General features: G+C 38.4%; 1 protein-coding gene across 1 annotated transcript in view; it reads right to left on the reverse strand.

The window, feature by feature from the left end:
- Positions 1–314: 314 nt before the first annotated feature.
- ZDHHC7 (zinc finger DHHC-type containing 7) overlaps positions 315–27,324 on the reverse strand; it is a 34,742-nt gene continuing 7,732 nt past the window's right edge. Inside the window, exons 2-8 of the mRNA XM_019535962.1 lie at positions 24,530–24,611; positions 17,077–17,399; positions 13,386–13,510; positions 8,825–8,921; positions 7,092–7,173; positions 4,987–5,117; positions 315–2,626 (exon numbers count right to left, since the gene is read on the reverse strand). Coding sequence (XP_019391507.1) covers positions 2,450–2,626; positions 4,987–5,117; positions 7,092–7,173; positions 8,825–8,921; positions 13,386–13,510; positions 17,077–17,382 — 918 coding nt within the window. The 5' untranslated portion in view covers positions 17,383–17,399; positions 24,530–24,611 and the 3' untranslated portion in view covers positions 315–2,449. The remainder of the gene's footprint in view (positions 2,627–4,986; positions 5,118–7,091; positions 7,174–8,824; positions 8,922–13,385; positions 13,511–17,076; positions 17,400–24,529; positions 24,612–27,324) is intronic.

The following is a 27,324-nucleotide window of genomic DNA, read 5'->3' on the forward strand; positions in this document are numbered from 1 at the left end:
CCAGATACAGCAGCTTCTCCCTTGGCCAACACTGGGTAGCTATGAAGCTGAACACATTAGTACAGTCTGCTTACACACTCTTAAAGTGAGTAATGTTCTTAATTTGACACATGTCGATCATTATTTAATGCGTGTGCTTCACTGCACAATCTCTTAGGGAATTTAATAAATACCTATTGAGTTTCAACAGCCAGAAACACAGCCCTTGCCTGGATGATCTTGTAAACCTAAACAAGCAGATAAGAAAAAAAAAAAAAAAGAAAAGAAAAAAAAGATGACAGATAACAAAGATAGGGAGTGGAGATTAATCCATGTTAAGACTTCCAATTCATTACTTTATTTTTACATTAAAAAATTACAATGTAACACAGGCTTGAAGACCCAAGTGAACTTGATTTCATACACGCATACGCACACACACGCACACACTTGCTAAGTCACAGAAGTTCAACGGCTTGAAGTGATAGGTTCATTTCTTCATCAGTTTATTTCATTAAAGACTATACACGCTAAAAGCCTCATGACAAAGCCAGATACAACATTTTTTTCCCCAATCTTTATGGAAGGTGTGCAACTGCATATGCAAAGATTCTTGTGGAATGCCCAACTTTCCCCTCATTTACATGATACATGTAACCGTGTTCCTCTGGCTGCAGTTTTGTTGGCTATGTCAGTCTGGAAATTTTCTGGTTTTATGCATTTACTTATACATATTCTGAAGTATTGCAGTTTTGTTCATTGAGCCATGATACACTAAACGGATCCCTTAAGTCAATTCACCTGCACCATGGCATAAGACCTGGTGGTAGAGTCAGTACGACTTTATTTCCGTGCACCTTCAGATGGCATTTAAATTAAGAAATAAATCACCAGGTAAAGAAAGAGTATTTGTGGTCTGAATGCAACATTACTAATGAAAGATCGTTGAGCATGTCATACTGCCTGAGGTGGGACACGATTGCTGATGCTCCTGGCAGAGCAAAAACAAAAGCTGGACAAGTTTAAGGCAAGTCCCAGAACAGGGAGCTCGTTACTCTCCAGGCACCGATTCAAGCTATGCATCAAGGCTCCTGTTTTATCCTTTGTGCTGTGGATAATTAAAAGTAACCATATAAAAATTCTTCTATACATAGTGTTTTGCTAACTCCCTTTCAGCTGAGTTTCATCACTTGCAGGTTGCATTTTGACACTTGCAGATTTACAAACACATCTTAGCACTACTAGTATTTGTCAGGCCCACAAAAAGCAGTTATGTTTCTACATTGCTCGTTCCTTTTGTTCAGCAGCAGTTTGGGTTGGAAAATATGGTTCAATGTAAAATTTTAGCTTGTGCCATGGATTGCTCTTTACGCTTGGCTTTCTTGCCCTTGTGCCAAAGGAGGGCTGGGGATTACACTCCTTTGCTCTGAAGGAAGCCTCCCTCCTCTCAGTGACTGGCATATTGTCTATCAGCTTCTGCTCCCGTGACAAAATTTGTACAATAAAAATAAAGAGGGCAAAGCAGGACCTTAACAAGAATGATTGTTCTTTGGATCAAGTTCCTTCCATCTGCAATACATTCATTTTAATCCCACAGGAGGATGTAGCTGGTCCCTCTTTTCCCTGCACATAGGACGAGATACCATCCTCACATACCCATGAGTTCCTTTAGAGTCGATGCGCTGAGAACTGGAGATGCATATCTGAGGGCAGAAGTTTGCCCACAGGTTAAGTTAAAAAAAAAAAAAAAAAAATCTGATTACTGCACATTTAGAACTTACCTAAATGCATCTAAGATTAATACTGCCAAATACGAGACATGCTATTGAGAGTCTGGGAAGACATTTGGCAGAACACTGAGGAGAGCATCTGACATGGTTATGTTGCCAGTGCGTAAGTCTCTAATAATTAGCATACATGGAGCATACACTTGAAGAGGGACATGAGAAGAGCTTTGTCTATTAGGAGACATAGAAATGTAAAAGAAAGTTTCGTAAACCATTGTTCCCTGAAAAAACTCCTGGATTTAGAAGGCTTCGTCTCATGTGAGATTGGCTTCCACCATAAATACTTGATCTCATGATTGATAAGTGCGCCCCCGGTCCATAATTTTATAAAACGCATAGGTAATTCCCCAAACATTTGTCAAATAAAAAGTGTTTGAACAAAGAAAAAAAAAAAGCATAATTAATTCCATAAAATAATAAGTTACAGTAGTATGACAACATTTTGGCTTCTTTAGTGTGGTCGCACGCCTTTCGTTTGTCATCTTGCTGAAAGACCACTACAGCATCCAGTTTACGTTTCTAAAAGTTAATGAGATGTCTGTGACTATAAATGTATAAAACTCTGCTTGCTACAAGCAAATGTCCCGTTTCAGTTGGTCACAGATTATATGCAGACAGCCTTTTTGGGCCCCAAAATAAATATTAGAGAGCATTCTTGCACGTTCCAGCATGAATAGGCAAACTCAGACAGAAAACTCCGGTCCTCCTTTCTTTGCTCTCAGGAGAAGTCGCCTGATTCGAAACCCTGCAAAAGGATTGATCCACAGGAGCGATGGCTGACCGCCAAAGACAGACTTCATCCCTTCCCATCGTAGCCTCCGCTCCCAGGTTGGCTTTTCACTCTTCAGCCTTTCAATCTCCTACACACAAATAAAAATGCAGTTACCTACTGAAAGTCTGCTGCTGCACTTCACTTCTTTCCAGCTCCTGAAACTGGATGCTATTTTGAAATCGGCTGGGGAGGGGAAGGTCCTACAGCCTTAGACTACATATCAAAGATCACAGCAGCAGCAAAACTAGCTAAGTAGGTGCAATGCTCTGAAAAACTTTCCATATTTTTACAACAGATTCACTTTAAAAAGACTTGTATGACAGGAGTACAATATTATGACAGTGAGATTACAGCCAGCATGAAAAGATAATTCATCCTGACAAAGCACAAGATTTATGTCGCTCATCTCAGTTCTGGATAAAGGGACTCCATTCTTCAACACAAGTAAACAGAAAGGAGTTATTTCAGCTCAGTCCCACGACTATGTTCACGTCAGCTTCCCTCCCCCAAAACTGCCAGTCCTGGCTTTGGAGAAGCCCACGTTCAAAGCCACAGAGATTTTGCAGAGTGAGAACTAAAATGCAACTACTAAGCTGTGTAGTTGTTAGGCATATCTGAGTGCCACGTGCCTTGCTCTAGCTAGGACAAGTTTTTGAATGCTGAATTTTACTTTTAGTTACCCCACCTCCCAATCACACACAAAAAGAATTTAAAAACAAATAAAATAGTTTATTAGGCCTGAAATTCCAGAACAATGAAATAATAAATCTATTTGCTCAAAATGGGGAAAAACAAGTGGGCTTTCTACTCTTTGAACAAATTATCTTGTACAACTGAGACTATGAAGATGATAAATGTGATATACAGTGTACACCTACTCCTCGCTTAACGTCGTAGTTATGTTCTTGAACAATACAACTAAGCGAAACGATGTTAAGCGAATGCAGTTACATCACAGTAGTTACCTTCTAGCAGGTGGCGGCCCAACAACATTTTAACCGAACATTGCACGACTTTAAACGAGTATGTTCTCTAATACGTCAGCGAGAATAACAAAATAACATTAACCAGGATGATATCAAGTGAGGAGTACCTGTATATGTAATTACCCATCCACCTATTCACACACACAATGCATGTACGCTATCCTAGCTATGTAAGAGTAAGAAGGGTTTAGCTGAAGTGCATAGCAAGGTGTGATACATCAGGTTATGCAGGGTTTTGGATGAAGAGGGGCTTTGTTATGGTACTAGCAGCAGATTCACACCAGGGAGCTTAATTGGTGGTGGTAGCCCACAGGATCCCTCCTACCCCCTTTTCCCTCTCGCACTTTGCTCCAAAAGCAGCTGGCTAACACATTACTTTATATGCAACGCAGCCAGATGCATATGAATATATATGGAAACTAATTAGTGATACTGCCTTGATTAGGAAGAAATAGGATCATCTCTTACTGAGCGGGGATGGAGCACAGCACACTTCAGTATTTATAACTTGTTGAATATACTGCATAGTTATAAAATGCTGTTGCAAACAAAGGTGTAACGGCAAACCAAGCAACAGGTACCAGAAAAAAAATGTCAAGTCCGACCTAGATGCACAACATGCAAGAAATCTGTGCTTATTGCTAATTTGTTAATGAATCTAGGCAAAAAAGAGATAGGCATTCCAGGAAGAACCTTTACTGCAGCTACTCAAACTGCAGCTTCACTTGCAAATGTTTTACTTCAATAATTTATGCACTCGTTTCCCATTAAAGGGTACTGTTTACCTTTTTGTTTCTTTTGGTAGAGCACAGAGCTATTCAATATTTAAGTATGTTACCACAGCAGCAGCAACCAAGGAAGTTCAGAACACTAAATTGGATTCCCTGTATTTCAGTGGATTCACACTGGAAGACATTTCTCTCAAAAGTTAAAAATGCATTGCTAATCTGAGTTTAGCACACTATTTCCTCATTGTACTGGATTTACATTTTTTTTTTTTTTACACGCATTTTTTTAAACTGTTGAGAGAATATCTAAATCCAGTACAACAAGGAAAATACAGTGCTAATCTCAGGTTAGCTGTGCTACTTGTACCTCTATGGAAAGTCACCTTGTGGTGACATGCTAAGGTGTACAGGCAAGTTTTCAAGAGTGTTACAGATTTAAGGAGCACAAACCACAAAAAGTCAGATCAATGAACTTGTATAGCTTGTATTCCACAACAGCTCCGAGGTTCCCAACCATTTCAACTGAGAGCAGTATGCAGGAAAAGTAGATTGCGAAAGAAGCTTACACACCTGGTAATAAGCACACACTTTTTCCAATTAATGGGGTCATGAGGAATGAGACAGAAACCTTTAAATGTTTTTCAGCCTGAAAGGTCCCCCATCAGACACTAATAAAGCTGAATCAAGACTTCTAATAAAGTTATTATGTCAAACAAGGGAAGTAAAAGTTTTACCGTTTCGTCATTGCATATTGAATGGATTTGGGTGCCAAACATAACTGCAGTGAAAGTGAGAAACAGAAAACCCTCAAGGCACAAGAAGATCATCAGGATCACAGTTACAGGCGGGGAGAAGTCACTGCATTCTGTGAAGACAGTAAACTCAGTTATAAAGAAGTCATAGCAAACGCATGTGAACGTAGCAACCCAAAACAGTAGTCCCCTCCACCCCTCTTCAGATCAGTGATAAAAACCACAGATCAGCTTCTGTTGAGATTACACCAACTTTTTCCTCTCTCTGGAGGTACAGGCACAGACAATTATATTTACTATTCGAAGAGATAACATTTTAAAAATGTATTATAAAATGACTGCACTTCTGCACTGTCAGAAAGCACGCTGCACTGCATCACTCTGTGCTTGCCTTAGTATAACCCAAAGTCTTAGCAAGCTGAAAGCAAAAAAGTGTCTGCGTGCATGACCTACTGTCAACCATTAGTCAAGGCTATATACACAGTACTGGATACAGAGTGGAAGTGAAGGAGAGCTCAACGCAAATTCAGTACATGACGGGAGCTACAGAAACACAAACACCACCTGTCTAATGTATATAGATCAGGCTGTTCCACTTGCTCCTACATTTTGCTTGCCCGGTCTGGTACTGAAAATAAGCTGACTTAAATCAGAAACTGTTCCAAGTCTCACACTTCAACTGGCTATTTGGTTCTGTCAGTCAGATGAGGAAGGATTTGGATGACATATGTAAGAGGCTGGGATTTTAAGGGGAAACATGTCTATAGTGTGAAGAATCTTGCCTTCCTGCGGGAAAAATGGTGGGAGACCATCAATGGATTCAACCTGATCCTATTCAGTAAACTGCAGTTGTAACATTACAAAAAATATATATATCTTCCATACTCCTGTTGAGGAGCTAAAAATATAATAATTTGATTTGGGAGTGAAGAACAGAAAGGAAACTGTTCATGAATTTCTGAGGCCAGAAGAGACTATTATAACCATCTAGATCACCAGCCTACATAACACAGACCATACTAGGGTCAGTAATTCCTGCATCAATCCTTCAAAACCTGGTTAAGCTATAGCATAATTTGACACGCCTTATTTTCTAGGCTGGCTTTGAGCATCTTCAGCTTCTAACTACTGAGTCCTGTGTTTTCAATCTGTTGGTTTAAAGAGCCCTCTATCACAAGTCTCCTCCCCAGACAGGCATTTGTAACACCATCATGCTTATTCTTGACTTTGAATGGAAAATAATAATGAACTATACAGAAACATTTCAAACAGTTTTCTCATGCTGTGTAGAAAGAGATTGACGGCAAAGACTGGAGTTTAAATTCTCATGAATTTCAGGCATTTGCTTGTCTGGAATTTATTAACAGACCCCCCCCGCCATGATTTCATCACTGAGAAAACTGCTAAAAGTAACAATTTATTCACAGCGTGCGTGAAAACACTGGCGATAACACAGCAGCTTGCACAGGTTTCCCTGGAGATGTGCCAAGAACATTTCCAGTTGTTTAATATATGCAAATAAAAACAGATGAGAAACAAAATTTATGCGTGCAAGGCTGAAGACAGACATAGGTCTGAACGCCCACTCCCCTGGGCTCAGTGGGTTAGCCCCCAAGACCTCCCCATTACTAGGATCCACATTAAAGGGCTATCGCTAGAGCAGGGGTGAAGCAAAGTGATTACTCAGCAGAACTTGAAAAACCATCCTGCCACCACTATGGTTCCTGATATTTGGGCAATGACCCTTCCAGCAGATCTTGAAATGTCAGCATCTTGACATTCCCTCAGGTATCCGACCCTCCAAAAACCACAACTTCTTGGTGCACTAGAGCATTATAATGGAGAACAAGGAAGAGCAGGCAAATTCCAACTAAGACCCTGCTTCACAAGATATAAACTGGCTACCACGTATCAGCAAGAGAGACTTGAAAATAGTCAAAATATGTTATACTGCATGGTTGGAAAAAACTCAGAATATTTCACAGTTAGGGCTGAATGCAAATAACGTGCAGTTTTTCTATTTATTTTTTTTTATATATATTTCAAATGTTACTTGATTATAGCAGTACAAGTAAATACATGCTTACCAATCCACTGTCCTCTGACACAAGAGAAAAACTGAAACCCACACAGTATGAGTGCATGAGCTGATATTAGGGCTATATACATCTGAAAATAAGGAAGAAGGGTTAGTTTTGACAGTTGTCATAGGAATCCAGATATTCCAGACTATCTTTCGTCCCCAGGAGGGTCCATACTTGGACATAGTCTGAGTTTTAAAGGGAGCAAAATGAAGTTGCATCAATCCTAGTGCTATTAAAATTAAACTTATGTATGCTGCGACAAAGTGAAATCCGTTGGACTTCCAACCCACCACTCAGAGCAGGACCAGCCCCAACTAGATCATCCCAGCCAAGGCTTTGTCTAGTCGGGTCTTCAAAACCTCCAAGGATGGAGAGTTCACCGCCTCTCTGGGTAACCTGTTCCAGTGTTTTACTACCCTCCTGGTGAGAAAATTCTTCCTAATATCTAACCTCAACTCCCCTTGCTGCAGCTGGAGCCCACTGCTCCTTATTCTGCCATCTGGCCCCATTGAGAACAGTCCAGCTCCATCCTCTTTGGAGCCACCCATCAGGTGGTTGAAGACTGCTATTAAATCCCTTCTCAGTCTTCTCTTCTCCAAACTAAATAAGCCCAGTTCCCTCAGCCTCTCCTCATAAGTCACATGCCCCAGTCCCCTTATCATTTCTGTTGTCCTCTGCGGGACTCTCTCCAATTTGCCCACATCCTTCTTAACTTCAAACACTTCATGCAAACACAGGTGAAAAATATCCATGACCAGTAGCATCTCCCAGACAATGAAACTGGCAGGGGAAGGGATGGGAGATTAGTCAGCTGATGTATTGTCACTAAATACATTATACAGATGCTCAACACAGATGTGTCTGAGCTCTGCTGGGCTCAGACCCCTATTCCCTGAGGTTCGCATTTCCTATGGGATTTCTCCTCAACTGCAGGGGGGTGGTGGAGGAGAAGAGCGGTGGCCTTTCCCAAATGCCACCTACCTGCAGCACCCAAGCGAGATGCCAATCACCGTAACTCTGCGGAGCTGTCACCCAGCTCCTCTCTTGCTGAGGGCTGAAATAGTTAATGGCACTGCAATTATCGCTAGGCAGTCAAGTCAAAATCGTGTGAGAGCGGTTGCTCCAGTCTCACTGCAGATCTCTGTTGCTTTGGATTTGTCGAGTTCTTTGCATCCATTAACAGCCAGAGATTTTGCCCAAAGAGGATTGTTAAGCTATCATCTTCTGCAGAAAGGCGCCATCATGCTGTACCAATCTCTCAAGCCCTGCTCCCAGGCATAATTATAGTGTAAACTCTCCAAAACAGCCCTCCCCCCTCAACAATCCCCCAAAAGCTAGTAAACTATACTGTGCAGTACACCGCTACACCACAAAGAAGAATGCTATAATTCTGTACATCCCAAATAGGCAAGACAACAAGCAGATTTAACTCTGCAACTTGTAAGCATAAAATTAGTATAGTGTGGTATTTCTCAAACTGCAGGCTAGCAGTGAACTTTCAACAGGGTATGTGAGAAAGCACTAGGAAAGAATATGTGAAAGGGGAAATAAGGAACTGTTCTTCTTTTTCTTTTTAAGTCCTTCGGCTGTTGGAGAGACTACAGAATGGTCGTAGTGACAGAAGTGCCCCTTTTTTTTCTTTTATTATTCATAATAGGTATATGAAAGTGGCATAAAAGGGTAGCATTGAGACAAAGTAATGTCATGTTTAGAACCAGTTAATAGTTTTTACTCACCGTAAATAGCACAAAAAATCTCTGGTTTTTCTCTCCCACACAGTTATTCACCCATGGGCAGTGATGATCCATCTTTCGAATACATCGCTTGCAAATACTGAAGGGAAGAAATGTGCCCTTTTAATAAAAAAGTATTTCAAATTTCACTGTAAGGAACATCAAACTGTACATCTGAACAGCCAAAAAAAGATGTGGAGAACTCAATCAAAGCTGAAGAAAAGTAAAGCACTTGACTGGTTTTATCAATTGTGATGGTAATACATCAAATACTGTATTTTCTCCAGAAAAAGTTTTAGTCATTTAACTTCTGACTTTCAATCTGATCACATAGATAAGATATGTTTCCTGCACTAAAATGACTACTAGCATGTTCCAGAAATAGATAGAAATATATGCTGCAATGTGAAATGTCCCACAGTATTAAAAAAAAAAAAAGATTTTTTTCATGAAAGTTGTGTAAGCAGAGCTTCAATCCTTTCCAGATTCAAGGTAAAAAGACAGCCAAAAACATTTGGCAGAAGGTTACTTGGTTAATTGGCACACGTTCATGCTAAAAATCCAGTTTATAATAGAGCAAAGCTGACCTATTATCTGCAAGTGGGGAGCCATGTTCAATCTCTCCAAACAGGTTTCACAGCTCTTTTAACTATCCATACAGCTCAGCAAATGCACAGACCATGGGTGCAGTCAAAATGTTTCATAAAGGACAGAGTCTATGCTTCCCCTGTCAGTTGTTGGGGGGGAGGGAGGGTTATATTCCCCAGAAAATAAGCAATGACATTATGTCATAAAATAATCCAGCCAGAACGAGCTTGTGATTTATCACGTGTTCACAGGCAGTGTCTTTGCGGGTGCTGGATCGGCACTGTTAGGATATTTTATCGTTTTTGGCAGATGCACCAACAGCTCAGTTTCTTTAGGGTTGTGTCTATAGCCGTTTGCATCTTCTCCAACTCCTCTCCACACCTGCTGGCTGGCCATTTGGTGCTATATGGTTTATCAACCAACAGTTCTCTTAAAATCGAGTCCATCTGCAGCCTTTTCCAGCCAACCAAAAACTAAACTTCCCTACAAAACTGTTGCAAGATATGGCTAAGCTCCCCCAGACCAACTGTTTAATGTTTCTTTCATCTTCCTTCAGCAAATGTGAAGTAAGCCATATGGGCACAGTATAGCTTTTCCTGTGGAAGATTAAAAAAAAAAAGTGAGTCTTTCGATTTTGGAAGGAAACAGCTTCTGGTCATAAATAAATGTATTCAAGCACTCAAAAATTCTTTTTAGTATTTCTATACCATCCTCCAAAGGGGTGAGAAATTAAAGATACTTTACAAACCAGGCGGCAAGATAGTCTAAACTGCCACCAGAGCTGGACAAAATTGAAAAAGCACCCACTCCCCCTTCTACACCTAAGACAAGTCATCTACAAAGGAAGAGGGAGGAAAAACTGGAACAAAAGCTAAAAACAACTAAACCAACCCAAAACTGGTCCTACAAGAACACCACAGATTTAGCTTGGTTTGTCTGGGAGAAAGAAAATCAGAATATTTCAGAGGTAAGTACTCAAAAAGAATGAGCTACTGTACTGTCCCTGAAAATATCTGACCCAGCTTATCTATATACAGCTATAGATAAGTAGATAGATGTAGATATATCTGTGTATATATAGATATAGATGTATAGCTATGCACACACGTATATATGTTTGTTAAAAAGCAACACTAATTTCACACACACACAGAAATATTTAGTGATTCTGCTTTTTTTGACAAAGACGCATCATAATTGCAAAATGCCCCCAAAAAAACTTTACAGGACATGGTAGTAGGCTGATGAGACCACAAAGTCTGTAAGATGGAAAGGAGTGATGAGGTCCATGGAGACTTTGCCAACTTTTACAAGTGCTTCTACCTCCCAAGACTCAGACACAGAAGAACCTGAAGAGCTTACAAGTCCTGAGAGCAGCAGGTTGGGGAAAAGAGTGTTTGACAATCCGCTCTTGGTTCACTGGTAATAAGCAAACCTTCTTCACCTTAAGGAGTAAGGAAGGGCACTTTGGTTGGAAACTAGAGCTTAATAATGTTTGCTGGGGACACAGTGAGCTAAATAGTTACAGGTTTTGGAAGGCAAGGAATTTGGGACTGAATTCCCATTAAATCCTCATTTGCAAGTCAATTCAACCTTCCTTGAATGTTGCGACTTCCTGGGGTGATACCAGATGTCCCGACTTCCTGGAGTGATACGATTCATTGAACCAACTGACTTTTTGGGCTAAATACTGTATTCCTATAAGTATTCTTACTCTGAAATTGGGATTTTTTGTTCAGACAAATGGTTTGTACAAGACAGGACTTCAAATTCTGTACTGATGTAATTGAGGCAAGCGATAAGAAACAAGTGTTTAAGACTGAGTTGAATGAGGTAGATTTCCCTTTGTTCAAGGCTGTGTACAAGTGCAATCAAAGCTCTGAGCAAATTTTCTGTTACTGAAAACCCGCTCTTCCACTTATAACCTGAGGCTTTTGAGAATTTTATTTTTAACTGTTGAATGCCAGGGATAATATTTCAGGCAACCCTAGTTTTTGATTTTAAGTACAGTAGACCCTTGCCAATTTGAACCCCCCTGTAACAAAGCATCTATAATATTAAACATATAAAACCCCATATACAGGGAGTCCAGGAACATTACTTCCAAACCTAGGATACAACTTATACATACATTAGGATATGGTGGAGGTTTTTTTTGGTGACCAGGCTGGAAGTCCATATACAAGTCCATATAAGTGTTCATATAAATGTAGGTCTACTGTCATGCAGATAACTTCACAGGAAAATAGACTGTTTAGAAGATGGTAAGAACCAAGAAGGCTGCAATGTGTTCTTTCCATTTGAAAACTAGCATTCAAGCTTTCCAAAATCCGAGTCCCTTTTTCCCCATCAATGAAAAAACAGTTTTAGGAGGAGCTTCCTCCTTAGCAGCGTAAGCCTGAAAATATGAATTTATCTTAAGATATCACAACTACAGCCTAAGGGAAATGCATTAAGTGGCGTCTCAGCTGAAGGATTTTTCTTCCGTTTTGGGCAATTATGAAACTCTTTCTTCCACAAATAACTCCACTGTATAATAACCTTTCATAACTGCAATAACAGAAAAGGCACTTGCCTCAATGTCCTAAATCAAATTTACATTGTGGCAATGAAATGAAGCCTTTCGCAACAAAACTGGCTTCTTGAGAATTTACAGAGTCTCTTCTAGCAGGCTGTTTTAGACAATAATACCTTTCATTTTTTTCCTTCAAAGGATTATGAAAACCCATGAATGTTGACAGCATATTTAAATATCTACTTCTGTTATGTGGGACAGGTTTTTGTATAATGCTATCCCTGGAATATTGAGGCAGAAGTTAGAGGTATGATCTGGTAGCTTGTTTCTAGCTTGCCGGCCTGTCGATGTGAAATGTAATCTCCACATACAGAACAAACCCAATATTTAAAATGGTTAGTAGGGAGCAAGTAAAAAAAAATACAAAATCAGTAATTTTACTCCAAAGCATGGGTTTAACAGCACCTACATACTAAATATGAGGTATGAACAACTGTAGCTTGCAAAGCCGGTTTTAAGACAATGCTGCTGGCCAGCAAATGCTAAACTTCTGGGATTCAAACAGTATACCACTACACATCCATAAACTTTATAAAAAAGTGCATTATAAATATACACACATGCAGTTGTGTACAAAAAGCCATATACATAGTATGAATTTTTTTCACTGTCTCTTAGAAACACAAGGACAGATGCATTTAAATTAAATTTCCTGGGGGGTTGAACATTACAGGTGCTTCTAAGATGACTGCAACCTAACCAGGCCAGCAGAGAGAATTAAAAATAGATTTACTATACTTTATACAACATCCTAATCCAGGATTACTATAATCACTTCTTTCATTACTCAGAGCAGTCTCAAGTGACCTGAAGAACATTTCACTGCTTTAACAAAAAGTTTATGCATGCTGCATAGGAGAAAGCTGCTGATTCACATGCAATACCGATACAGGATCCTTTCAGGAGTGTCAGAAATAAAAAAAACACAAAAAACAAACACATGCTAAAGCAACCAAATTAAATGTACTTGGTATTTTTTGTCCACAGTAGATGATAAATTAAAATGACTCCTGCAACCCAAGGGAAGTCTGGATACTAAATCTAAGGTTAAAACTGATTTATAAAAGATTCCTTATGACTTTTTACTTTAGCAGGAGTAGTAAAGAGTCACAGAACAGAACACAGAAGATAAAACCTTCTGGCTCAGCAACAAAATATGTTAAATCGTAATGAGATCCTTAAAAAAAAAAAAATCCGTAGGCTTTTCTTTCTTTCCCTATGCCGCTGTAAATTTCAGTTGGATATCTGATTTACAACTGTTGCGCGTTGTATAATCTGTAAACCAGCGGATCCACTTCCAGACACTTGACAGGGCCTGTTCATTAGCTATTTTGCAAAAAATAAAAATAAGGATTTCCAAGCAAAATCCTTCAAATGTGCATAACGAAGACAATGGCATACCTGCAATGGTGTGCACGTTCTGGTTTGATACTACAGCACTTGGGACATTTGTAGATGACTTCGCCTGGCTTCAGTTGCAAACTCTCCATGTATTCTTTAGTGGCATTCCCCTTGGGTACAGCCCCCTAAAATTAATGAAAGTGGGAGAAGAGAACATATTTTAAATTGGAAAAAAGAGAGCAGACTTTGCAGATCTGTCTCTTCAACAATTAATGAAGACATTAAATGCAATTTTTTTTCTTCTTTTGATTTATATGCCGCCCCCTTCCCAACAAAGGCGCGAGGGTGGGTTACAATAAGAAACCAAAGTAGTAATTTGTAAGAGTGGAGAACAAACAAGACCACTAAACAACCGTAAAGACAACCAGAATATCAGCATGAAACAGAAACCATGAAACAATATCCCAGTCTAGCTTTGTTTGCTAAATGCCTGCCCAAATAGGAAGAACCTCTTACAGTGCTTCTGAAAGATATCCAGGCTTGGGCTCTGACAGGCTTTAATATTTTGTGAATTAATCCCATTGGAGCATGAACTTTATTTTTCTATTATGGAAACATACCAGCCATCTCTACAGATAGACTGTTTTCAAAAGAAGGTGGAATCTGTCAGACCAATATCCACATTCAGCTGTGCTTAAAGCAAAAGCTCTTTTGCAAATAAATATAAATCACACATCTCTAGTAAGGTTTTCCAACAGCTACATATGTAAAAAGAAGGCAGGGACAAGAAGTCAAAAGGGAATGCATTTCGTTACTTGCAAAAGCAAGCATTGCAGTCAGAATTCTTGCTTAAGGGTAAAATGATTTAAGTGAAAAACTTGGAAAAAGGGCAGGCCTCCTTTTAGCTACATATAACAGGTTAACAGCCATGAGGCTCCATAATGGGGGCCAGTCAGTTTTAAGAGCTAACAGGATACTATTATAGGTTGTAGACTGGTTTGAAAAAGTTTTTAAATGTTTTTGCCCTCAAGGATTAATCGAACTGCTAACGATGGTATCAGAAGGATTTGTATGATTTTAATCAAGCAGGAGATGGCATCTATTTGTAAAAAGGGGTGGGTCACATGGTAGTCGCAACTCTGTCTGCCCAGTTTTCCAAAAGTGTAGGGGATTTTGTTAAACTTTGAAATCCACTGCATCAGAGCATGCTAAAACTGTGTTTTATAGAATCCAACAGGTCATCAGGGGTGTCACAAAGACCGGAGGCAATGGTAGAGTGGGCTGGGAGGTGATGCACTGCCAGCTTGGGTCTCACCTGACTCCATGTCAGTCTTTAGGACAGGGGCAGGGGCTTTGCAGCATAAGTGATATGAAACGGCTCCATGACTTTAGTTAAGTTTGAAAACTACCACTCTAGTGTAGTGATGATTTCCTGGATGGTGCAGAAAGAACGAGAGAAAGGATATTCCTTCAGGAGCCTTCACTTTCAACACTGGCAGACATTTTGATGCACATCCCTAAAATTAAGGACTAGTCTACATGGAGATGGCCTTGTGAAATATTTTAGGATATGAATTTATTCCATGCTATTTCTCTGTGTGGATATTTATTTCAGAGCATCTTTTTACAGCATAGCCCTGAATTGCCAGAAGCGTTTAAGCTATCTTCCTATGTAGACAAGTCCCTAGCAATATGGTGGTATTATTCGGGAAATTTAAAGAAACTCTTCTGGACAGAAAACAGCTCTGCCAGATCTGAAGTAGGCACTTCAGCTGTTAGGAAGAATGTTTCCCTAACACACATCCATTTGCAAGTGTTTCATATTCTTAAAGCTTGTGTAAAACTCAAGCACTGTTCCAATCAACTGCAGAGCGCATGCAAAAAATCTCAAGTTTCAGTTAAGTGGTGCTTCAAGCAGACCCATCAATGGGCACAGGCTGAAACAAGTTCTAATTACGCAATCATTCTGTGCTTCTCAAGTGTTTTTTGGGGTTTTTCTTGCAGAAGACTGCTCTTGTTCAAACTAGACTAGCTGGAGAGGAATTAGAAGTGCAGATCACTTGAGCAGAGACTACAGTAAAGTTAAGCCTTACAAAGTCATTGAGTTGTTTCTGGAAGAAACATTTACTATTTCATTAATTAATTAATTCAGAAGCTTAAGTATAAAAAATACTGGTGTCCTGGCCAACTGGCAGAATAGGAAACCCAAATGAATACGAATAAGGTCTATTCCAGTTATACACAACTTGAGATTGTGTTTACAATTTTATTCTGTAGAGAGCTTTTAAAGAAATTCTAGCAGACAAATAAAACTACTCATATATAATAAATGGAGCAGTGAATACCTGTTAAAATGGATGGTAAAAAGCTGTAAACACTGCTCATGACGTTGCAACTCCAGTATGCTTCAATCCAGACTTGAGATAATGGCCAACTCACCTTTAAGATGTTGATGTTATTTGAGAAGCCTCAATAAACTTCTTACTAAGGATGACATTTTAAAAAGGAAGCTAACTAGGCTCTAATTATCATACAAGAACTAATGTAGGAGTGGAATTTAATTTTTGACTGCTAATGATGAGCACAATAGCTAAGAGGCCCTGTTATTAGTATGGAAAGATAAGACCAGATCACCCAGATGGCCCCAAAACTACAGCTCTTAAATGTATTTACATTTCATTCAAACTTTTATGGTAGTGAAACAGTAGCACTGAGCTTCTACAGGGTGAACCTATTTTACAGAACAAAGAACAAATATAAGTAAACCCCACTTAACATCAGACATTCACAATGGTAATGTCTAAATCAGAATTTGATTTATTTAATAGTTAAGATTGCCAAAGCAATTTTAGATTTCCTCTATACATTCCATTATACACCAGTAGCTATATATAAGCTTTTACAAGTTAATGTTAAGCAATGATACTGTGATAAAATTTTGTTTAAAAGTAAATCTATTTTCGCAGATTTGTAGAAAGCAAAAGCCATTCCTTTCCCCCACTCCCCATCCCAACTCCGGCTTCTTGTTTCTTCACAAAGTGCTATAAAACATCAATAGTTTAATTTTTATGCTTGTGTCTAATTAAAAATACGCTAACAAAAAGTCATCTTATATGTATGGGAGAAAACCCACGAGTAATCCCAAGAGAACCCTTGGCCTACTTAAATTTCTGCTTTAAGAGCTTACTGACAAGAAAATGAAATACAGGCTCAAATTCTGGTATTTTTAAAGTTTTTTTTTACCAACAAGTCTTAGCAGCAGACAACATTTTGAAACATGCCTCGAGTCCACAGGTCTGAAAACCTTAACTTGTTCTGGTCTTTTACAAAAATATCTGGTGATGTGATAAGACAGAAACTTTTTATAAAGCTTCCTACCTATATTTACAAAAGTAGGCAACAAGGAAGAAGAGACACAAGACAGAATAACAGGGACTTAAATGATCTTCTGGACAGAGCCAGAATGGCTAATCAATGAAACTCCACTTCTCAATTGCCTTTTCCCTTGACCTGCAGTTTGCCTGTTAGCTCCCAATTGCTTTCCCCACAATTTATGACTTGTTTATGGTGCCATAAAAGAACAGAAAACAGAACAGAGTAAGGGTCTGTCCCCATTAATTGGGGACTTTTTTAGTTGTAAATTGTTTAAACAGCAGGAAATAGACCCTCCGCTCAAAAAGAGTCCATCACTTTATTCTCTGCATCTAACTAAATGATTAAGTTTAATGTCAAGGAATAATCACACACTTACTGGATCAGTTAGCATGGTTCTCAGATGAGATGACAGAGCGAGCACTGCCAAGCAGTTAAAGAGAACACCATTGATCACAGAGTACCAAAAGTCTTTGGAAGGCAGCAACATGACAAAAGTCACTACGAAGTCTGCGTAGACTACCAGAAGCCATGTCATGATAGCGCAGACCATGCCACAGCCGTCGCGGATAAACCAAACCCTATCTGCCATGTCAGCCTCCGATGAAGATGAATCGTAGCTGTCATTTTCAGTGAGGAGAGGGTGGTGCTCAACATCACGGAATCTGTGCCCTGATGACTGCATGGTTTTCTGGACTTGCCCTGGAGGAAGATGGAAAGATCGGTTATACACAAGTAACCGTGAACACTGCATGCTGCCATCTTTATAACATGAAAGACAAAGTCAAACGAGATTTGCAAGGCTGTGCGTGGGGGGCTGGGTGGGGAAGGTTCACACTTTATGACTTCTGTAACAAAGGATTTGCCTTTTAAAGTCTGTATCCACAATTTTGTAAGCAATGTGTATTGAAAACTGACTGTACGATGGAATGGTTTTGTACAGTTGTGGTCTATGCTTAGTTATATACATAATTTACAAAAGAATAAGGAAGTTTACACACTTGAGAGGCATGTGCACTACATGTTTTTAAATGAAGCCTCCCTGAGTTTTTCTATGTTGTAGGAAGGCCAAAAGCTTGAATATTCTTCTTATTCTTTTTGGTTTGTATTCCATATGATCAGAACAATACAGGGTTGATGGGGGACCTCTGAAAGTTATCTAATCCAACCGCTGCTCAAGGCAGAAATATCCCTGTTTCAAAAAACCCCAACAAAGGTAAGTCTAATCTGTACTTCAACACTTCCATTAATAGAGATCTCACAGCCACTCGGGGTGATATGTTCCAGTAGTTAAGTTTTTTTCAATTTTTAAAGTAAAAATTCTTTATTGTAATATATGTCAATTATGTCTAGTCCTGTCTGCTGTAGGCACTAGGACCAACTGATTGGCTCTTCACAACCCCCCTTTTTCATTTGGAAGACTTAGTCCAAAAAAGACTGACAGAGGATTTGATAAGTGCTAAATCTTCCAACCTTTCTTGATGACATGCTTTCTAGACCTCTAAGAAGTTTTGTCATTGTCCTCTTCTTATGTGGTACCCAAACTGGACCCAGTACTCTAGGTGAGACCATGCAAGTGTTAAGTACTTTCAAAGACTTGCACACAACACTTTTTTTCAAACCCATTCTAGCATGTAATTAGTTTGTTTTGTTTTTTTTAACAACAGTCCATTAACTCCTAATTCATCTTGTGACTCACTATAAACCCCAGATTTTTTGCAGTACTGAAACCTGACCAGTTGGCTCCATATTTTATATTTGCCAATTAAATCATTCCTTTTCAGGTACAGCACAGAGCACTCGTCCTTACTGAATTTCATCCTATTTTTTTCAGACCATGTTTTCCAATTTAATAAGGTTATTCCAAATCCTATTCTTGCCTCTGAAGTATCTCTTACTCCACCCAGATTGATGTCCTCCAGAAACTTAATAAGTGTATACTTAAGTACACGGCGAAAATCATCCCTATTAATAAATAAGCAAATCAAAAAGAGCCTCTCCCTACCCCCTTCCTCCCATATTTGGTTTCTCCACCACCTGACTAAAAAATTGTTCTCAACACAAATTAAAAACTCCCAGGATTATCTATGTACTGTTGTGATATGTTTCCAGCAGATACAATGGTCATTAAAGAGCCCTCCATTAACAAACAGTGCAGCACTGATTTTTCCCCCACCTCAACTTTCCAGTAATTCCAGACAACTGGAATTAAAATACTGTTAAAAATTTGAAAAGAACCATCTAACTATATTTCTGCAATGTGACACCGTACTTTATGATGACAAACTGCAACCATTTTTTCTTAATCTTAGAAAAGTGGTGGAAGGTTCCTGACTGAAAAAGCCAAGAGCACGCAATTAGGCAGAGAGTAATGCCTGAAATCCTAAAAGAATGTCATTGTCCGTGCACAGCATTAAAGTAAGATACAGGTACCTATATCTAGATGGTATCTGACAATTGAAGTGGCATTACTCTGTACCAATTTTTAATACTCCTCTGTTCCCTGGAAACGAAGTATTGTTAAGCTACCAAATGTTAGAATTAAGAATGAACAATAATTAGTAATACACAGACATCATAACATGTCCTTTTTTCTTCATTCTTCTTAATGCCTAATTCTACCAAAATGCTACATACAGTTGGTTATTCCAAAACTAAATATATTTAAGTGACCTGTAAAGCTTCCTGTGCAGAAAAATATTCTGCACTTTATGGATAAGTAATTCCAAGTTCTGTAGCTGAGATTTAAATCTAAAAAAATACTTAATGATTAAGCTTATACTGTTAAATAATTCACAAAAGTTTCATAGTTTCTCGAGTCGGAAGGGACCTGAGTAGATCATTTAGTGAGACCCCCTGCCATGGCAGGAAAGAGTACTGGGGTCAAACGACCCCAGCAAGGTGTACATCAAAGTGGTATACGGTGCTCCAGAATGATGGTGTTGTAATGCTTTTAAAAATGAGAACAACATTTTAAGATCATAGTTGACACATAATTTACACAGATTTATATTAGGAGCTTGTATACACATAGGAATTGCACAAATTTAAAGGTGTGATGTTACACTGATTTAATTAAAACTAGCAGAACTTTGTGCACAGAGGGAGCTTTGATTTAAAGTGATTAGCTATTTGATTAGAAAAGGGAGGAGCCAAGGGGATTAATTAATTTGATCCAAAATGGCATTCCCAAGCAGGAAGGGGGGATTCTATAGGTTATAAAGCAATCACACATATTTTGCATAGTAAATTTACAAAAAAACCCCAACCCTGGAAAGTCACACCAGCAGTGTTAGAAACACCACTCTAGAGAAGCGTGTCCAGGAGCTGTCTAATAATTTATTATATACAAATCTCTCTTCTATTTAATATTCAGATTCCCTGTTTTTGTTTTCCAATACAGTTCACAGTGCATTTGGGGTCCTTCACACTGCGGACCATGACTGATATCAAACCTTAACTTTTACTGCCTTAACAGTTGTTGGTTTTGTAACAACCTGAAAGTTAAATGTAGATTTTTGTAAATCGGCATGTTTTTCTGTGGTTGATTTGCCATACACCAATTTCTTCCTTGCATTAAGATTTAGCTTCCTTCTCAGACCTGACAAGTACAGCAAAGTCCTCATTACACTACAACTTATGGCACCAACTTTCTGAGTTGTTATACAGCTTCAGCAAAGCAATGGATAATGAGAGAGAAAGAGAAGAACAGGAAACTCTTCAGTACACTGATCTCAATGTGAATTACCAGAGTTGGCTGGAAACTACATAAGCTCACTGGGGGGAAAATGCAATTTCACCAAAACAGATGTATTTGCAAAATACATTTTCATGGTCAACAGGATATGCGCTCAGATTTAGGGTATATTTTCTAGCGGGAGGGATTTGTGACGTGCAGAGATCAAAAAGTAGTTTTATACCATTACAAAATTAGCATATTTCATTTGTCATGAAATGAAAAGTTTTGGAGTGACTTTGCTGTCATTCCAACTTGGAACAAACACAAAAGTTCTAAATCTCAGAAAGATGCCATGAAACTGAACTGTTGTTTTCCACCCAGCTCTAATAGGTAAGTACAATCAAAGAATTAATGAATAAGAGGCAGATAATAGTTTAAACGTAACCTATCAAGAATAGTGTGCAATCCTAGAAGGACACTCAGCCCTAAAACCTTTATTGATTCTGTGCTATTAAAGGCCATGTCTGAGAGAAACTTGAAAGCATTATATCGATTGGTGGCAGCTAAGCAGCTGAGTCTTTTTTTCTACACTAATGGTAGCCTCCGTGTGACTGGTAAGATTTATGGCAGCATTAGGTTATATCCCAAGACCCTGAGTATACTTATTGCTTTACTAAGCCCAAGTGTTATCTAAAATACCTAAATTTACTATTTAATGTATAAGGGGCTCACTTGCGATACCTTTCAAACAAAGTTTAGCAGAAAGTGTACGGAAGTTTATTTTGTTTGCAGGCTTGATAGCTCAAAATCAATTTAGACCGTTAATCTGGTTATCTGGTCCTTTTCTCTAACTCCCAAACCCTACTGGTATATTAAACTCACTCATTTATGACACCAATGGCTCATCCATACTGAAGTTCAAGAGGTACTGAAGCTAGCTTGGGTACCAATAATCTAGACACACTAATGTATAGCATGTGATATGTTACCCAGCCAAAAAACAAGGAAGGTTGGCCAACACTGACCTCTGTGATGTCAGAGCTAGACTGCTACCACTGCCCAAGCAACTTAGCTGTCCCACAACCAGGGTAGATTAAAAAAATGGATGTAAAAAAAATTAAATAGGATTTTAAAAGTTTTTAATTAATCATTTATTAATTTCTTGCATGCAGGAGGAGAAGTAGCAGAATAAGGAGTAGCACATGCAACAGAAAGGACCAATGCTGGGCTCAAGGTAGCGTAGGAAAAGTAACTGCATTCTGTGCGTATCTACGTGAGAAGCTGAATGTGCGGTAGACTAGTTCTGCTGTGCATGAATGTGGGAGGCAAAAACCATGCTAATGTGCAGTAGAATTAGTCTACTGTGCATTAGTGTCACCAAAAAGTGTGCGCTGGCACTACCTGTGCAGTAGTGTGGACTACGGCGCATTAATGAACATGTACACTTGTTAACTGTGGAGCACAGCCTAGTCTTGATTTCAACACCTGGAAACTAAAGGGAAAACTGCCATGATTGCACGTTGCAAAAAAGACCCTATTTGGGAACACTTTCTCTTTTGCTACTGGGAAAAATAGAAATATGCGCCACAGATAAACAGAACAATAAAAAGATGCAAGCTCCTGCAGTTTGAATGAAACATTATGAAAAATACTTCTCAGAAGGCAATGAACTTGAAGACTGTGATGCAGACACATCTGAGCTTTCTGGATCACCTGGTTAGTAAGCTTACTATTTTTTAACCATTCTTAAGGATTGCTTACCATATACTGCAATGCTAGTAAATGATAAATTTAAGACAATAATGCTAGTTATCTTGAGTGGACTACTTCTGAATTTCAAAATGGCCATGTTCAAAATTAATGGATGTGCCAATCTGTGGGAGTATTTGTTGATGATACATTTTTAGTATTCCCCATGCACTTCTGAAATGAGCTTTATTCCTCAGTGTAAGCAAATATATAAGCCCTAGGTAAAGATAGCCTGTGCAAAATAAATTTTAGAAGAAATTTATGAATTTTAAAATAAAGATGTAATTTTTTTCAAGCTGTTTTGTATTCACAATGAAAAGGCTTTACCAAGAAGACAAACTTCATGGTTTATAGAATATTTTTCCCTATAGAACAGTTTTTGGAAAAATTATACGATTTAAACACTGGGTACAAAAACATCTGCTAGTCATTTTAGAAAAATTTCCTGTGCGACCTAAAATAATTGGTTTAATTTACTAACCACAGTTCGTACTTCTAATACTATAAGAGCTAATACCAGTCTCTAATAAATCAGCTATAAACCTGCACCATGTTTTGATTTTTAAAAGTTTCTGTTTCCAAAATATTAAAGTTTTGTTTAATAAGCCTGAAGTGCTGGTTTTGTGTGCTTGATAAAATTCAAGTTGCCACCTTACTGCAATTCAGTACAAATATGAGCAAAAAGCTAATCGTCTAGTTGAACACAGTTTCACCATTTTACACCAGACTAAAATGTAGTATTTCTCATAAGTTAAGCTATATTTAAAAATAGTTCTTAACATATACATATATACACACACACACACATTTTTACTAGGAAACGTATGTACAAAATCTACTGTAAAAAAGGTATTTAGTTGTAAATTGGTGTGGTTTAATTGCTATATCAACCAAACAAAATGCGGCTTTCTTTAAAAAAAAAAAAATGCAGTGGGCAAGTTGATGAAAAACAATTATTTAAATTGGGCCTTTGAAGGAAATCAGTGATTTCAATCCATCAAATATAGTTGTTAGCAGGATGGATTGATTAAAAATCACTATTTCCACACTGTGCAGTAAATACAAGCTGAAGTCATTATATTAATTTAATCTTCATAAGGTCTCCAAAGCAATTCTCCTTAATTCAGGCTAATGGTTAAGCAAGAGGGGTTTTTTTGAACAAGAGTACTTTTTTCTTACTGAAATGCAGTATATAAAAATGCCCCTCTGTAAAATGACTCGAGATATATGCATTCTAGAAAGTGCCTTATAAACCAGCATTGCCTTCTCCATATTCAATCCTAAGCTAATCAGGAAAATAAAGTGCACTGGTCATTCAATATTTAGGCAGGTTCAAGTGAATTCAATTTTGTGCTAATCAAAATGAAATCAGAAGCTTCTGAACGTGTATGCATTAAAATATCCTAGCATCATTCACCTGTACTGACTGGATTCACTGAGCTTTTCATGACAAGCACCTCTCAGGATCAAGTTTTTAATCACAGGGGCACACAAGTACTAAAATTATAGGCAGATGAAATGACTGACAGTTGATATTATATACCACATTAAAATTGGGGAGTTTAGCAACCAAAAATGGCTTCAAGCACCAACAATTTTGGAGCTTGCTCTCAGGGGCAAAATTCCAGTAGCAAAGGAGAATTAAAAAAACTTAAAGGGGTTGTAATCAGAGCTGTCCAGAAATGTTTTGGTTGGAAAACACTTTTCCAGCAGCAAATAATATTGAGAAAAATCAAAATTTTTCAAACTTCATTAAGTGTCTCAAAGCAAAAGTTTCAAGTGACAACTGTTCAACCTTTCTTTCAATTCAAATCATTTCATGATATCTACACTACTGCACAATAAGAGATTAGGCCCTATTATTCACATCATGAGATAAATACCAAGACAAAGAATTCTCAAAACAAAAAAGTTATGATTTCTTTTCCCACAGAGGGAGTTGTCTTAACTTTCTCAGAACTGACAAAATGAAAAAAAAAAATCTGGAAATGCTTAATTCCTCCGAACAGGAGCAAAACCAAAATTTAAACGTTACCAACATTTGCTATATCTCTATCTATCTATCTCAGATGATTTTTTTAATTTAATATAAAGAGATATAGAGATATAGATAGATACAGAAATATATATTTTAAATCAAAGCACACCTCTAGCAGCACAAATCAAGCAAGTTATCATAAACCAAGAGAGATGAGCAGAAGATTTCCAAAACCAACAGGCCTCCCAGCCCCCAGGACCTCCAGACACATGCAAACTTTAGAAAGATTCTTTCAGTAATTTAACTACTTGGGTTTAGACAATGTCATTACTATAGTTGCTATACTGGCTTCATTTAATAATTGTATTAAAAAGACAAATATAGCCTGCGATAAAGATACAGAGCAGTAGGAAAAAACCCCCATACCTTACAAATGCTGTATGTGTTATTTTGACATCGTGCCCTTTCTTCAGGCTTCTAAAATGTACAGAATCATATCTGATATAATCTGAAAAGACATCATCAACGGACTGGTTAGTAATGCAGTGTCACTTCTGTGAAACAGTATAAAATAAAAATAATCTCAAGTGATAGTATTTTGAAAGTATTCTACATAGTTACAGCAAGCAAACCTTTGGTTAAGAAGAGATTTTAGGACTGAACAAATAACCACGAAAACTGACAGACCCTCACAAGGGGAACTGTGAGATCTTCCTTGTGGAGGTACAGAATAAATAGTCTGCAGCTATTCAGATCTGCCATTTTTGTAAACAGGTGCAAACTTGAAACTTTACCGAGCGCCTGAATGACTGCTTCTCTTAATTCACTTGCCAGGTTTTATTGCTGTCCAGTGAAAAGTTAAAATATAGTTTAAGGGCCTAGACATCCAAAGAACAATCATCTTTGCTTAGTGTCCTTAAAGCTCCGGTAAGGTGTTGGTAAGTCTGGTACTGCAAACAAGGTAAGTTGTTGCTTTACGTAACTGTAGTGTAGGCTACTTAGCGTGGCCAACGGTTCTGTTTTGTATCAGGCTGTTCTGTTTTGAAACCTTTGTCCCATCCATTTCTAAATGAGGGCTGGACTGCAAAAAGCTCTGCTTTTCAGTTCATTGGTGGAAATACATATAAATCACTTGTCCTTGCAATTCTATTGGCTGTGCCTCGAGGTAGGGCAGTGCACAGCCCAGAGAAGCAGGTAGCCTTGTGGTGACCCCACCCCTTGCTGCTGATTGGCCAAGGGGCCTGGTGGCTCAACCCCTCACCGCTGACTGGCCAAGGCGGCGGTCCCACCCCTCACCACTGATTGGCTGAGGTGGCCAGTAGTCCACCTCGCCTCTCCAAAGGGATGTCCTGTGTATTGGGGATGCACCAGTGACCACCCTAAGACTACTGGATAAATTTAGAGCTACAGTACTTCCTAATTTAATAATCAGACTCCCATGCGGTTAACTCAAAATAAACCCAGAATACTCTCGTACAAAGACTAAGTTAACAAAGTTCTCTTAACTCAAAGCAATGTCACATGTGTCTTAATACAGTGCACGAGGGGGGAGGGGGGGGGCAACTTTCTAGACAGGCATGCTACAAATTAAGCCCCGGGCCACTCCAATCCCCTTCCCTTTCCGGTGCTGTGCTTTTTGCTCCTAGCCCTGTATTCCCTGTCTGATCTGCTCCTCTGCTTTCTGCACTTTCTGCTGCTGTGCTGCCCGTCCCCTTCCTGATCTGCCACAGGACATCTACAGAGGCAGGTTGGCCACCCCTGATAGCACACGATATGAGCCCTCAAGAGGCCGAGAAGCGAATAAAAAAACTAAATAAATTGGTTTATTAACACCGCCAGAAAATGAGCCAGTGAATGCTGGCATTTATATTTAATTTTATAACCGGAATGTAGCACTGATATCTCGTTTTAAATTGCATTTCCTTCTTTTTCAGAAGATAGTGAGAATAACACCCCAAATACAGGTAGCAATCTGTACAGCTGAAAGTTGTACTTTTCAAAGAAAGATGACGTCAATCTTAGTTAAACTGTTTGGCAGGTTCCAAAGAGGAAAAAAGTTATATTTATGCAACATCTGAGTTTAAAAAAAACAAAACAAAACAAAACAAAACAATCAAGCTTTTCAAATGTTGAGAATTCATGAATTGCCCCGTTTCAAAAACTATCATATTGCACAACAGATAGAGGAAACCATGTAGTAGAGCCTACATTCTCCGAACATTAATGCTGTTATGCAGATCAACAATCCAGTTTAAAACACAGTGACATAGTTTATTACTTCTTATATTAGGTGCCCTAACACAGTGAAACACGGCACAGCGATTTCAAGGAAAAACACCAGGAGCCACCTTACCTCAGCCCCACAGGGTACCAATTACTGCATGCATGATTTGTAGTTAAGCACAAAGTAACTATGAAAGATTAGTCATCTTCTATTTTAAGCCAAACTAACAGTAACAAGAATTCTTAGATTAATGTTTTACTTTGCAAGATACAGGTCCGGAAAAGGTTGTAGTAGTAGCTGGGCTTATTTTCCAGCAGCTTTCTCTGCAAACTCCATTATAATTTCCCTAATGTCATTGTTACATTCTTTAATTTGCTGTCTTGAGAGGCATAAATATTAGTAAGAACTGAACTGGTTGGATTTTTATAAACGTAAGCAACTATTAAGCGATTACTTATTTTTTGTAAAAGGACTCCAAATAGAACTCTGCTTCAATGCAACAATAGCTCCTGTTAACACTTTTCTTGGGTTATGAAATGTAATACATGTTTTCATCCACCGTTTAAGATTATACAAAAAAAAATGAAATCCACAACAAACAAGGAATGCCCTGCCCTCTGACTTAACAAGTCTGTGTCCGCCTTTGCAAGTCTAGGCTTTAACTTTTACTTGCACGTAATATCAAAGTTACTGGATGTTTTATTTTGCTCATACACTTTTTTTCATCTTTCTTAGTTAATTCTTACTACCCATATATTAAGTGGATTAGAGATTACTCTGAATATCAATGATCCGATACTTTGCAATAAGCCAAGGAGATGCTGATAAGAGGAAGAACTTTTGAATAAAAATCTCAAATATTTCCAAAATTACCGAGTAGTGTCTATTCTGAAAAATGCCTGACTTCTACTCTTCATAAATCCAAAAAGATGAGAGATACAAACTTGGAAAGTGAAATGTTAGCACTTTTTAAATTCTAAAATGGTTAAACCTCATT

This window comes from Crocodylus porosus, unplaced genomic scaffold (genome assembly GCF_001723895.1).
Source record: "Crocodylus porosus isolate Cpor-Errol unplaced genomic scaffold, CroPor_comp1, whole genome shotgun sequence".
NCBI classification, from domain to species: domain Eukaryota; kingdom Metazoa; phylum Chordata; order Crocodylia; family Crocodylidae; genus Crocodylus; species Crocodylus porosus.